The sequence below is a fragment of the Camelus dromedarius genome, chromosome 13, assembly GCF_036321535.1.
Source record: "Camelus dromedarius isolate mCamDro1 chromosome 13, mCamDro1.pat, whole genome shotgun sequence".
Classification (NCBI taxonomy): domain Eukaryota; kingdom Metazoa; phylum Chordata; class Mammalia; order Artiodactyla; family Camelidae; genus Camelus; species Camelus dromedarius.
The window spans coordinates 46,000,071-46,014,086 of NC_087448.1; the positions used below are offsets into that span (position 1 = coordinate 46,000,071).

At 33.7% G+C, this 14,016-nt stretch overlaps 1 protein-coding gene across 4 annotated transcripts in view; it reads right to left on the minus strand.

Moving 5' to 3' along the window:
• Positions 1-14,016, minus strand: part of PCDH17 (protocadherin 17) — a 98,327-nt gene that overhangs the window by 13,736 nt on the left and 70,575 nt on the right. For 3 of the 4 annotated variants that reach the window (XM_031466097.2, XM_031466095.2, XM_031466096.2), the window contains one exon: positions 6,493-6,576. The exons of the other annotated variant lie outside the window; for it this stretch is intronic. In XM_031466097.2, coding sequence (XP_031321957.2) covers positions 6,493-6,576 — 84 coding nt within the window. The remainder of the gene's footprint in view (positions 1-6,492; positions 6,577-14,016) is intronic. 4 annotated transcript variants of the gene reach the window in all.

A 14,016-nucleotide genomic window follows, 5' to 3' on the forward strand; every position in this document is an offset into this window, starting at 1 on the left:
CTGGTATTGTATAGTAATAATATCAGTCCTGCATTTTTAATTCTGCATTAGAAAGATTTTTTTTTCTCCCCACATTCATTTTCTCTCTCTCTCCCTACTTTCCCTAATTTGCTATTATTATTAACCAACCATAAGACTGCATATGATCACATATCAGAAAGATTAAACGATTCTTTTAGAAGGCCAAAAGACAGAAAGTCTGGAAGAAAGATCATCCTCTGAGGTATCTAGGAGAGAAGGAATAAATACTCCTAGAAGGTAAAGAAAATGGCCACAAAGAAGGCAATTGTTGACTCTCAGAAATCTTTCAAAGTTAAAGCTTTTCTAGATACCAGGAAGTAAAAATAATTAAAGAAAATTACTGAAAATGTTCTCCAAAGTGATCATTTTTATTCTGGACAAAGATAATGCCATCACTTTCCTATTGACTTATATATTCTAGCATTGCTCCCTCTTATTATGTTTTAATCTGTTTGCATCACTGAGTTCCTTATATGCCTGGAGGATTAAGATTCTGATACCACGGTGTATTCTTTCAGGCTTCAATCCTTTAAAACACACCGTGGTCACACTTCTGGATTTGAACAGAATGCTATCACTGATGTAAAGAAAAGTTACATTTAAAAGGTATCAAATACTATTGGCAATCTATAACAGGCATGACTCCTCCTTACAAATGACTCATTTCAAAACCATTCTTTAATGAGGGTGTGATGTCAGTTTTCAGAATGATCCCAGGACCTAAACAAAGTTACACACAATAGCTCTCTTTTTGTATAGGTTATTCAGTATATAAAGTAACATGAGGTCTGTCTGTTAAATACCATACTTATATAAAAATCCAAAGTTCTCTGTTTAATACTGAGGGCACCATTTTAAATAAGATAAATGAATTCTACCTGACATATATATCCACTGAAGCGTGTAGGTCAGAAAATTTTCCTCTTAGGGAAATTTTTAAACTAGTGACACCATCATTGAAATTAATATCTATACTTAAATAACCTGTTTCTATAAAATCTATATTTATAATTTTAAATTCTGTAAAACAGTGAGTATCTTGGATACACTACAACATCTGTACGTTTCCTTCTTCTCTCTTAGGTTTCCCTTTTTGTCTTTTTTTTTTTTTTTTTTTTTTTTTTGTCTACTGTACGGTTGTGTCAAATGTGCCAGTTTCATTCTTCTGTTTTAAAGTATCTGCCTCAGTATTTCATACTTTATCTGACAGTTACCATCAACATATGAATAAATTAATAAATCCTTCTAATTTTAGAGTCTTCAAAGGGTTAATGCAGCTTCCAAAAAAGCCTGATTTATATGCAGTGAGAAACTTATGCCCTGGCATGCAGTAGTTAGTAAAAGCTGTTTGGTTTATAAGGGCGAATTTAAGATTCTAGCAACTTAAATAATACTGTGAATTTCAGACCCAAGATTATTTAAACACACTACTATGGAGAAGATGTTTTCCTCCTGCTTTTATTGCATGTGTAAGTTAACCTCATCTCTGATAATGACACCATTTTGAATGACATGGATGAATACATCCAAAATTCTAGTCATTCTCCTCGCAAAGTGGTAATTCTATAAGGAAGGTCAATGAAAACATGCCTATTAAGCCAAACTCTTTGTAAGAAGCAAGAGAGATTGTCTAATAGTGTTTTTATCTCATGCCTGCTATCTGATTTCTTTTGGGATGTGTATCTATGTACCAGTTTAAATCTCATTGTTCACCTTGTTTCTAATACTTGTTTGTTTTCAATTGCTAGAGACAAGTTAATGGAATCTGTGCAATTTTTAGCATTACCAGAAAACGGAGCTAATTCAGGTGCAACTAATCTTTTCTTACTTATTATTTGATAATCAATGCTTGTCAATAGGATCTGGGAGTCCCAGAAGATGGATTTGTTTTTAAGATTTCAATTTTATTATATTTTTTATGACATTCTAGTCTCCAAAAGGTAATTATTAAATTCACAGAACTCTACTCTAGAGATAGATCTAAAGTTTCAATTAAGTTACCTTAAATTAGATGGACATGGTTCCAAAAGAACAGGTGGCTACCTTGTACAGATCAGTATGTTTAAAAAATATGAGTTTTTAAAGAAACAAGTAGTACAAAAGACTTTTTTTCAAGATTTAAAGCAGTGGGAAATACATATGAAACTATATTTCTCCAAAAGTAATTCCTACAAAAATTACTTACATTACAATAATTTTAAAATAAACTGAAGCAAAATAACCTCAGAGTGCATGCATGCACATACGCAAATGATAATAAATACGTATTTCACCAAAAATGCCTCTTGTGAAATGAAGTCCTTCTGAGAGAATTATTAAAATTGATAATGTCCCCAAGGTCACTTTAGGATAAAATACAGGCTATTTGAATCTAAACATTTGGGCCTTGATCTTACTAAAACAACTTCTACCACAAGTTGCTAACACTACCACTATTACTGCAACCGTTGTTATAGTTTAAAGATATATAAAGAGTAGGAAATGAGAGATCATTGACATTTTAAATAAAGTCTTTCCTTGGAATTACTTCCCTAAAACCATTCAGTTCTTATTACCTTTACTGTGCTGCAAGTTTATTGGAAGCTGGTGTTTTCTATCCTGTGTGAGTGGGTCATCCTAAGAATGAAAATTTAAGCGAAATCAATATACTCAATATCCACGTCCTAGAGTAAATCTACAGAAGTGTATCTTGTAATGGGTTTTACTGGCAATGACAAACCATTTTTCTAGTAACAGCTTTAATATTTTGTAATCATTAAAACAGTCTGAAGCAAAGAAGAAATTGGGGGAAAAGGTCGGGAAATTCACATATAGAGAGGAGATGAGGCCTTCTGATCACCCTGCTATGTAATTAAACAGAGGGTCAAAAAGCTATTGGAGAAGGGTATCTCTGAATCAGAGCAAAGAGAAAAACGTGTTTTAACAGGATATGAAATCCGACCCATACATAATACAGTATAAACATCAAACAGTGTCTACAGCGGTGTTTTAAATACTTTCTTATCTTGGAGAGCACTTTCTCAGATTTAATTGATAATCAGCATACCCAGAGCAAAGAACAGATGAAAAACAGTAAAGGGCATTCCCCATGAGTAAGAATAGCCGGGAAATAAATAAAAATATATGAGAACTTATTTTATTTTCAGACTTGTAATCTGAAACTAATCTAAAAGGAAATTCATATTTTATCACAGGGAGAATTCATTGAGAATTCATTGAGCCTTCTGATTCAGGGGTGCTATATTTGAGTTTTTCCCTTTAAAAATATAAATGCTCAGTCTTAGATAGAAGTGATCCTTTGTGCTGTCAAAGCCATTTTTGACCGGCTGCTTAACAACTTCCCTGCTCATAATGAAAAAGGTCATTATCTGAACTACTCCATTTGTTGTTCAAAGCCCTCCGTAATCTGGCCCAGATAAATCTGTTAGACAATTCTATCACTAAAGAAAAAAAAAATTCTAACAACTCAAATTTGTACATATTCTTTCAAGCAAATCTCTTTTGTAATCTTTATGAAAATGATAGCAATCTTATAATTGAATTTGAAAATTCCTTGAAAGCATTGTAGGACTTAAATCAGTTGCAGAATGTAGACCCTCTTACCAGACACCTCACTGGGATTACAAAGTGTCTCCCCAAAAGAGAGAAAACTTGAATTTGAGAAAGTATCACTCTAACCTTAAATTTTTAGATGACATTTTAATATTTTAGGTTCAGATGAGTGTGTTCCTTGATCTCAAATTATTTAGTATTAAAATCCAGGGTCCATGCTGAATTAAAATGAAATGTAACTATTTGACTTGGCAAATTTCTAATAAAATATTTATTTTAATGTTTATTCATTAAATTGATAAACATATACATGATCACAAAATACCATATGAGATCGCTCATATGTGGAATCTAAAAAACAAAAACAAAAACAAACAAACAAACAAAAACAAAGCGTAAATAAAGGACAGAAATAGACTCACAGACAGGGAATACAGACTTGTGGTTACCAGGGGGGTGGAGGGTGGGAAGGGATAAACTGGGATTTCAAAATTGTAGAATAGACTACACTGTATAGCACAGGGAAATATACACAAAATGTTATGATAACTCACAGAGAAAAAAATGTGACAATGAGTGTGTATATGTCCATGAATAACTGAAAAATTGTGCTGAACACTGGAATTTGACACAACATTGTAAAATGATTATAAATCAATAAAAAATGTTAAAAAAAGACAAAAAAAACAAAAAAAAATATTTTCTAGCTAATTATTATTATAAATATGGTCATAGTGGTAAGTATTATTTTAAAATGGAAAAATGACTAAGTTAGAAGTACTTGGTGAATAGAGCTTTCCTATCTATTGGGTATGGTTGTTTTATTATTAAAAATATATATATCTGTACATAATTTTGCATAAAATTCTAAATATAAATGATGTGTTCTAAGATTAAGCATTTATTTAAAAATTACACAGTCTAACATGTAACTCATTAAATCATTTATTATCCATAAACATAAGAGCTGTATCTATAGAAACCGTGTTTTTGGGAGACAGTGATTTAAACAGAAATATAGTTATTTTGATTATTTTATCATATCCATATAAAATGAGTATATCGTATATAATAATTCTAGTATAATAATAATCAAGGAAATATACATCTATAAATAGAAAAAGATCACATTCCGTAAACTCCAATAATTGAGTTCTAAATTGAAGAATTTTTTACAGCATATATGTTAATGGAAAATATTCATAAGCTTCAGTATCTTGATACTTAAAAATATATATATGTTTAAAATAGTAAGATAACTCCAATATGTCAGCTAACTATCAACAAAGAAATGCAACTCAAAAGCAAGCACGCATATCCTATGCATGCACCCTTTGTACACAGGGTGAGAAAACACATTCCTACACCAGATGGAAATGAATGGAGGGAGCCTCTCCTAAAGGGCAAAAATCTTCAAGAACCATTTAGTGGATATTTTTAAAAAAGGCCTCATCCTCCTAACAAGGCCTTCTGGTTTTCCTGGTGTTCCGTCACAGCTCCCAGATGGCCCTGTGTTTCCAGTGGGAAGACAGCCACGGTAAAGCGCAGGTGTGTGCACACCCGTGCACACGCACAGGATGCACAGGGCGCATACACGTGCACAGGAACAGAAAACGGTTACCAGAGTCAAAGAGAAAGATTTTTAAGAACGTTTACACGAACGGAAATTCACATTCTGAAAGCTAAAATGCCTTATGGGTATAAATGTTATCCTTGAATTTAGTTTTTATAGAACTGAAAAGTAAAACTCTTTTTTTTCCCCAACTGATTGTAATTTAATGAATGTGAATCACAACTACTTCAGGGTAACAAGAGAGTTTATATCTGAGTATGTGTGTATGTGTACACATACATGTGGTCAAACTTCCCAGCTCACCCTCCAAAATCAGGAACACATAGAACTATTTTTTGACTCTAATGTTACATATTTAAGCCCTTTGCTTGTATTTTCTCTCCAATCTCCATTCATTTCCATACAGAAAATAATGCAACCTCTTTTTTCTGGCATGAGTAAAGGTGCATAAATAAATATAACAGTGATTGCTAGATTGCTGTAACATGTTATATTTTTCAAGCCTATATATATATATATATATATATATATATATACCTATATTAGGGTAATGTGTAAAGATTTTACTAAGTAATGTGTAAAGTAGCCTTTAATATATTTCTACAAAATAGCACTTATCTAATGTGAAGTGTAATTGCCTGTCCAAAAGGAAAGAGGACTGTGAGGACCCAGTTTCTCAGGTGAAACAGTTCTTCAGGCTATAGCAGTGAAGGAGTTTGCTCTGCACCCACAAGTAACATCCCAGGAAAATAATCCATCCCCCCTTTCCTGTCCCAGCCCACTTTTCATTCCAGCAATTTCTTCCTTAGCATTTCTTACAGGATCTCCAAAGTGAAATTAGTATACAAGTGGTAGATTTTTTATATGAAATAATTAAACATTGAGCCACAAAAACTCACTTAATAACAAATATGGAAAAACCCAATATAAATAAATATTTAAATTCTCTTTTCAACCCTTAACATTATACAGCTTTTCCTGATATACTAACAGTACCAATGCAGATATAACAGAATAAATTACTTATTAATTGTACCATTTCCCTTTTAAAAATAAAGTCTACAAGTTCTGCATATATATAGATATCTATATCTACCATACACATAGATATCTATATTTATCACATATATAGACCTATCATATATAGATATCTATATCTATTACATATATAGATATCAATGTCTATCTATCATATATAGATCTATTTACTGTATCACATATAGGTATCTACATCTGTATCCATCTGTCTGTCAAATGTAAGTGTGTATAGTCCTATGAGTGCCATCATCTAACAAGTAAAATTCGGATCACAGAGAAGAAAGCTAGCAGATGAAGAAATTGCTCACCTGGAGGAAGCAGATCAACAGACTGAAGTCTACTTGTGATGGTGTGTAGGGTGAGGATAGCAAAGGAAAGCAAAGTCGGGAATGCTTGAAAAATAAAATATTTTTGGTTAACAAATAGAAAAACCAAGTGGGAAAAGAGGGCCAACTGAATCATGAGTCCTTCTTTATTGATTTCAAATTCTGTACTAAAATTCTTTAGATTGCTCAATCCCTAAAGATGTGTTTATCAGCAATTTCCCCAGCTACATAAGACTTCGTTTTATTGGAAGAAAATTACCTTTTTGGAATATTTCAGTTTAGATGAGAAAGAAACAATGCACATTAACTATATGAATGCCTAGGTCAAAGGTGAAACTACTCTCATCACGATGGATTCATTTAACCTAAATAAAATAAAAACTTTTCTATAATTGTGAGTAGAAGATATAAACAAGCAGGACCAAAATTAAACTTGTAAAAGGTCTAATATCTCTAGACAGCAAGGCTTTAATAATTTTTTTTTACTGCATCTTAGTGCTATTTACACAATATATATTGTCTGGAACTTGAAACAACAGACTATTTCAATTGTTCAAAATGTTTTGACTCTAGTAATGAGAAATATATATATATATATGTACTGTAACAATGTCTACCCTTTTTACACACAATATAAAAGTTTATGTAATATGAAATTAAGGAAATGCAGCATTTTTCATTTTGTTTTGCTTTTTATGAACATTTAACTTAGGTATATTATGAAAGTGTATAATTGATCAATTTCTTAAACAAACATTTTGCTTGCATTAATGTTATTGAAATGTGCAGTGAATATATGAAATCAATTGCTGTCTAAAAGTCCTGCCAAAAAAATACCTGTTGGTGAGCAAAAGTAGCTTTATTTTCTAAACAGTCTCATTTTCTTATTTTCAACCTTTACTCAACGTCTGTCATTTTCCCGCCCCTGGAATGTAATTATGCAGGATTCCAATGTAAAACAGGTTGAGTAGTTAATAACAGGCAGCTCAAACATTTTTTCTGCACTGTTGCCCTGCAGATGTTTCTTTCATTTTTTTTTCTTTTTTTCCCCGGCTTCGTGTTTAATTTGTGTATGTTTCTCTCCTATTCTTAAAGTATATTCCCACAACAGATGGAAACACCTGAAAATAAGCCTGCCTCTTGTGCATGTTTAAATAATGCCTATTGTGATATTTAACACAGTAAAGAGAATATAGAATACACAGAATATTTGTTTAAGGGGAGGGAAATAATTAATCTGTAAGTCACCTTGCTACTGTATTCAATTTAGAATTCTGAAGAGACAATACAGTTCTTACCAAAGACATATGAGGCAAAGTTACAGTCTGCAACCTTCATTTATTCTTATTTTCTTACCAGACTCATTTGTCTTTTTTGTATTTGACATGATTCTCTTAAATTTTCAGTCCTCCGAGAAGCTAGACTTTTTTCTATTCACTGACCAATTTTACTATGTAAAAGGCACTTTACATTTACTTGATAATAATCCAAACTCAGCAATCAAGATCTAACATTTTTAGATATATTCAAAATATGTCATATATTTAAAATAACAGAGCCAATGTTGCGTAAAGTATAGGACACCTTTATTCAGAAAAATGCATTTCACCTAAACTGGAGAAAAACCATCTATAGACTGCACACTGGGTTGAATATTATTCCCCAAATATTCATATCCACTCAGAACATCAGAATGTGACCTTATATGGAAATAGGGTCCTTGCAGATTTAATTACTGAAGATGAGGTCATACTGGATTGGAGTGGGCCCCAATCCAAAATCTGTTGTCCTTACAAGAGAAGAAAGAGACACCAAGACAGTGACACTGGGAGAACACCATATGAAAACAGAAGAAAAGAGTGGAGTGTTGTGTCTAAGAGTGCTGGCAACCACAAAAGCTAGCTAGAGACAAGGATGAGTCCTCCCCTGGAGCCATCAGAGAATGTGGCCCTGCTGATACTTTGATTTTGGTCATTTAACCTCCAGAAATGGGGGAGAATAGATTTCTATTATTTTAAGCCACTTTGTTTATGGTATTTGGTTATGGCAATTTAGGAAACCAATGCTGATTTTGGTTCCAGGAAGTGAGATGCTGCTGTAACAAATACCTAAAAATGGGAAATTGACTTTAGAATTGGGTGATGGGTAGAAGATGGAAGAGTTGTGAGGTACCTGTTTTAAAAAGCCTAGGTTGCCTTAAGAAAACTATTGAAAGAAATATGGACATTAAAGGTGATTCTGAGGAGAGCTCAGAAAGTAGTGAGGAAAGTTGTAGAGAGAGCTTCTATCTCTTAGAGGAGACATACATGGTTATCACATACAGAATGTAGACAGAAATATAAACAGTAAAGGTGCTTCTTGTGAGGGGTTCAGACAAAAAATGCTATTGGACACTAGAACACAATCTTTGTTAGGGGCAGGGTACCTGGCCAAATTTTTGAGTGCAAAGTAGACTTTGTAAGTAATGAACTTGGATATTTAACTGAAGAGATTTCCAAGGAAAATGTCCTGGGTTTGGCCTGGTTTCTCCTTGCTGGTTATAGTAAAATGGGAGAGGAAAGAGATTCACTGAGGAATAAACTTTTAAGAAAGAAAAAACCAACACTTGATTTAGAAAATTCTCTGCCTATCCAGATAGCATGCTCTGGAAATAAGGACATGAGTGTAGCTGGACAGTCATCTGCTATAGAGATTTGGTGTATGATTTACAAACCTAATTAACCATCTCAAGAGAAGTTCAGATTAGAGATGGGGTTATCAAGGAAGAATCTGTGGGCACCATGCTTGTCTAATGGCATGGATTCCCTCAACATCCACAGAAGACAAAGTTTTTGAGAATTTCATATTAATAGAAACACTGCCATCTTGAATAGGAAGGATCAGAGATGGAATGAAATAAAGGGACAATGACTCCAAGAATACAGTCATAGATGCAGGGACCAGGAAGGGTGGGATACTGCCCAGAAGGTCAAGAAGGCTTAAAGGATAGCACATTAAGGCGCATTAAAACACAGAGGATTACATGCAGGCCTTGAAACTTAATGGAATTTGCCCAGATTAGTAACCCTTATTCGTTCCTCTTTTTTTTTTAGAATGAGAACATCTATCCTATGCCTGTTCCACCACTGTACTAGAAGCAGGTAATGTGTTTTTTAGTCTGATAGGTCTGTGGAAAGAGAGGAATGTTGCCCCAGGATATACCATACCGTACCCTATTTACATGCTGAAAGTTGGGACTTTTTGAGTTGATACTTAGAAGAGACTCGGGACTTAGAGTTCATGCTAGAAAGGATGAAGACATTTGGATGATGTTGAAAGGGGACACATGGATTTTGTAAATGGGATGGATGTGAATTTGGGGGGCCAGAGGGTAGGCTGAGTTGAATTGGCATCTCCCCAAAATTCATGTCCACCTAGAAAATCAGAATGTGATTTTATTTGGAAACAGGATCTTTGCAGACATAATTACTTAAGGTGAGGTCAGTTAAGTTACTATTAGAGGGGGGTCCTAATCCAGAGACTGGCATCCCTATAGGAAGAGAAAAAAGAGGCATGGGGACAGTCTTACAAGGAGAACACCACGTGACCCTAGAGGCAGAGACAGAGTCATTGCTGGCAACCGTCAGAGCTAGGAAGAGGCAAGAAAGGGTCCTTTCCTAGAGCTGTGAAAGACATGGCCCTGCTGACAACTTGATTTTGGACTCTGGTCCCCAGAACCGAGGGAATTAATTTCTGCTGTTTTAAGCCACCCAGTTAGTAGTATTTTGTTACAGTAACCCTAGGAAATTAATGCATACTATCAAAAAAACCAAACTTGAAAATATAAAGTACCCAGAGAGCTGCTGAGAACGACCATGGGGCAAATTAAAACATGGACCCTAGAAAAGTAAAACAGGATTGATATGAGTGAATTAAAATGTTGTCTTCTATATTATGGTTTGTAAATAGACTAAACTTGTCATAAGAGAGAAGTGCCTAAGTCAGTAAAATTGATGTCCCTGTGTACGAGACTGAACTGACATCACCCAGGAAAAATGTATGTGTGTGTGTGTGTGTGTGTGTGTGTGTAATGTTGTCTCAAATCTTATCAAAAACTTTAAAATAGAATATTTTCTTAAAATGTTTGCAAATTAGTAGCTCTTTATGCTTATTTCCCAAGATTGCTGGGACTTCTTTTTTCCATGTGTATTACTTTTAGCTTTTATGTATACTAATCACATTTCGATACCATCTGCATGGAAACTTTGCTTAAAATTTCCGTGCATATTAGAGGGCTATTAAAACATGTGACTGTAAGTATGTGTACATATGTGCATGACTATTTGAATTAACAATGAAAAAAGAAATCGTCTCTTGTAAGAAGAGGAGATGTCTCCATATTTATAAACATGGCTTCAAACGCATGCATATTTTAGTGAGAAATTTACTCTGGATAGTATGAATAGATGATTCAAATCCACAAATACTCAACATTATCTCAAGCCGCCTATAAATAAAATTTTCTACTTCTTTGGAAAATGAATATATAAACATTAAAATATTCAACTTTTATATATTTATTAAAAGGCATTTGACTAACTTTTTCACTTACATAGAAAAAATAAGGCCAAAATATATTTCCTTTAAAAAATATGATTCTGAATTTCACCCAAATACACTGTATATGAACAACAGTTATATGCATTATTAGCGAAGGTATTTGTTTTTAAGTTAATTTAGCACACACGGGCACAGTGTGTTTCTTTGGGGCTCTATGTCCCAATATATTAATAATAATTTTTTTTTTTTTTTTTTTTTTTTTTAGTAAGGCACTGGTCTTAGTTCATTTGGGCTGCTACAACAAACTGCCACAGACTGAGTGCTTACAAACAACAGTGATGTATTATCACATTTCTAGAAACTTAGAAAAAGTCCAAGATTAAGGGAACCTGCAGATTCAGAGTCTGGAGAGGACTTGGCTTCTGGTTCATGGAAAGCTGTTTTTCATCTTGTCTCCTCACATGGTAGAACCTGGCCTCTTATAATAGTGCTAATCCCATTCACGAGGGCCCCACCCTCATGACCTAGCACCTCCCAAAGGCCCCACCTCCAAATACCATCACACTGGGGGGGTTAGGTTTCAACATACGAATGGGGGGGTGTTGCTACTAACATTCAGTCCACAGCAGCATTCTACTTCATGAAATACAATAAATGTGAAAGGGGAGAAGACTAAACATCATATTTCTAAAAAGAAATTGAGTAAATTTTTTTTATTGGTCTGCTGTGGAACTAACAAAGAATGAAAAAAAAAAACCCTGATACATTACATTTTATGTATATATGTATATATATAAATATACATATATTACATAAATACATATAGATGTACATAAACATGTATATGTTAGTATTTATGTGCCCTTTTCAAGTGCAAAGCCTAAGAATCGATCCGTCCAAGTTATATAATATCTCTCACAGTCACTGACTCTAAGGATGTGTTAGTGACATCAGTATTTCAAACACAATGCAAGAAAATATCTCTTATTGTTTGTGATATTGTTCACAGTAGAATCTTTCTGCCTTGTTATTTCAGTTTCTTTAAATGAAAAATCAATGCATGCTTTTCTGTAGCATAGCAAATTACCCCCTGTCACTTTGTTTCAAATAATGTCTTCTAAGTACCATGCCTACATCTTAGGTTTCAGTGGGTTCTTGGTAGGAATCTGAGTCACTGAGCCAGTCTCTACAATAGGAAACAGCTATTATATTTTTTTCCTGATATTTGGCTCTCAGTCATTACGCTGACATGGAAATATAATGCAAAATTAGTTTTTAAAAGCAGATTTATATTATCAGAACTATAATCAAAGGGAAAAAATGCTCAATACACTTCAGGTTTTCTACAAAATTTCTGCTGATTCTTGAACTGCTTTAGTGAGTAGATTTTGTAATCTGTAATGCCTACCAAAAAGTCTGGAAGGCATAGTAGCCATGTAATCATCATTATCCTTGATGATGGCTATAGTGAAAAGGGAAATCATTTAATTCATATTACTTTGATGACAAAACAAAATGGCACACTGGCAGGTACTAGCCAGGTTGGGATTAAATCTCAGGGATTACAAAGCTACACAGCTGAATTCCCCTCCAGTCTTGAAATCAGAGGACAGGTATCTAAGATTAACCTATCGAACGAAAACAGAGTAAATCTTGTCTGAAAATTCCTCTGTGAAGTTCCCTAACTCAAAAACCATAACAATGACAGTAAAAAGAAAAAGATAAGTCAGCACTCTTAAGACAGAAAGCAAATCTCATGAGTGTAAATCCATGCAATCGAAAATACTGAGTTTATATATATATATATATTCCACAATTACAAATGAGCTGTGTTCTGAAAAGCTGATTCATTAGTCTCATTTTGGGAGTTCAAAATGCACTGTATTCTGTTAAAAAGTCATAGTAAAACAGATTTTTAGTTTAGCAATAGGGAACAATATAGGAAGAGGATGAAGGACAGCTATCTCCCTCCTTTGCAGACACAGAAGTGATTCCACGAAGATATATGAAATAGGGCTTGGTTTTACTCCAATCTCCTTTGCTCTCCCTTATCATCCCTCCACTTACAACTTTCTCTCATCCTTAAATTTATTAGATTTCCTTTATTTTCCCAATTATGAACTATCACTTTGACCAATTTAGTCCCACCATAAGTCCCCTATATCCCCAAATTACCTGTAGACTTTTTCTGCCTCAAGACAACTTTCTTTCATGCCAATCTGTCCATACTTGGTATATGTTATACCTAAAAGCAATCTGATTAAATACGCAGCCCCAGGTGAAGCACTGAAGATTGTTTGGTATCACAAATAAAAATTGGGGTTCACAGGACACATCCACATGTGTACCTCATAAGCATGATACCAGTGATTTTTTTTAAAAAAAAATTATTATTCTGGAGCCCCAAACAAGCATTATAATTTCTGCGATTATTATTTCCTTCTTTTATTTCTATAATGCTTTACACTGATCTTTGGAAACTTGCCCCTTGTTTTAAAAAAAGAAAAATGGAGTTTGTTACTCTATTGTGTGTTACAAAAGAACTATGGACTGTAGAATACTGTTTAAAGATAACATATGCCAACAAATGCCTTGTATTATACGGCACTGCCATAATTCAAATTCGCTTTTATTTTGGAAATAAAAGTTCACTGTAAAAATCCAATTTCATATGACTTAACAAATCCATAATTCTCTCAAAATCTGGAAAAAAAATAATAAAGCACCTTCAGTGAACTGTTTAATGAGCTCCCTAGTCAAAAAGATCTTGTCTTTCCAAAAAATGAGAATACTTAAAAGCTAGTTGAATGTCTCAATTGTGAAATTTTAATAAAAGTAAGTTGGTGATATAAAAACAAAATCAAGGCAGAACACCACCCCAGTGCACATGTGCACCTGCACACATACGTGCACACCTACTTTTGCAGAGACAAAGAAAAGTCAGGGTCACATGAGAGCCTGCCAGTA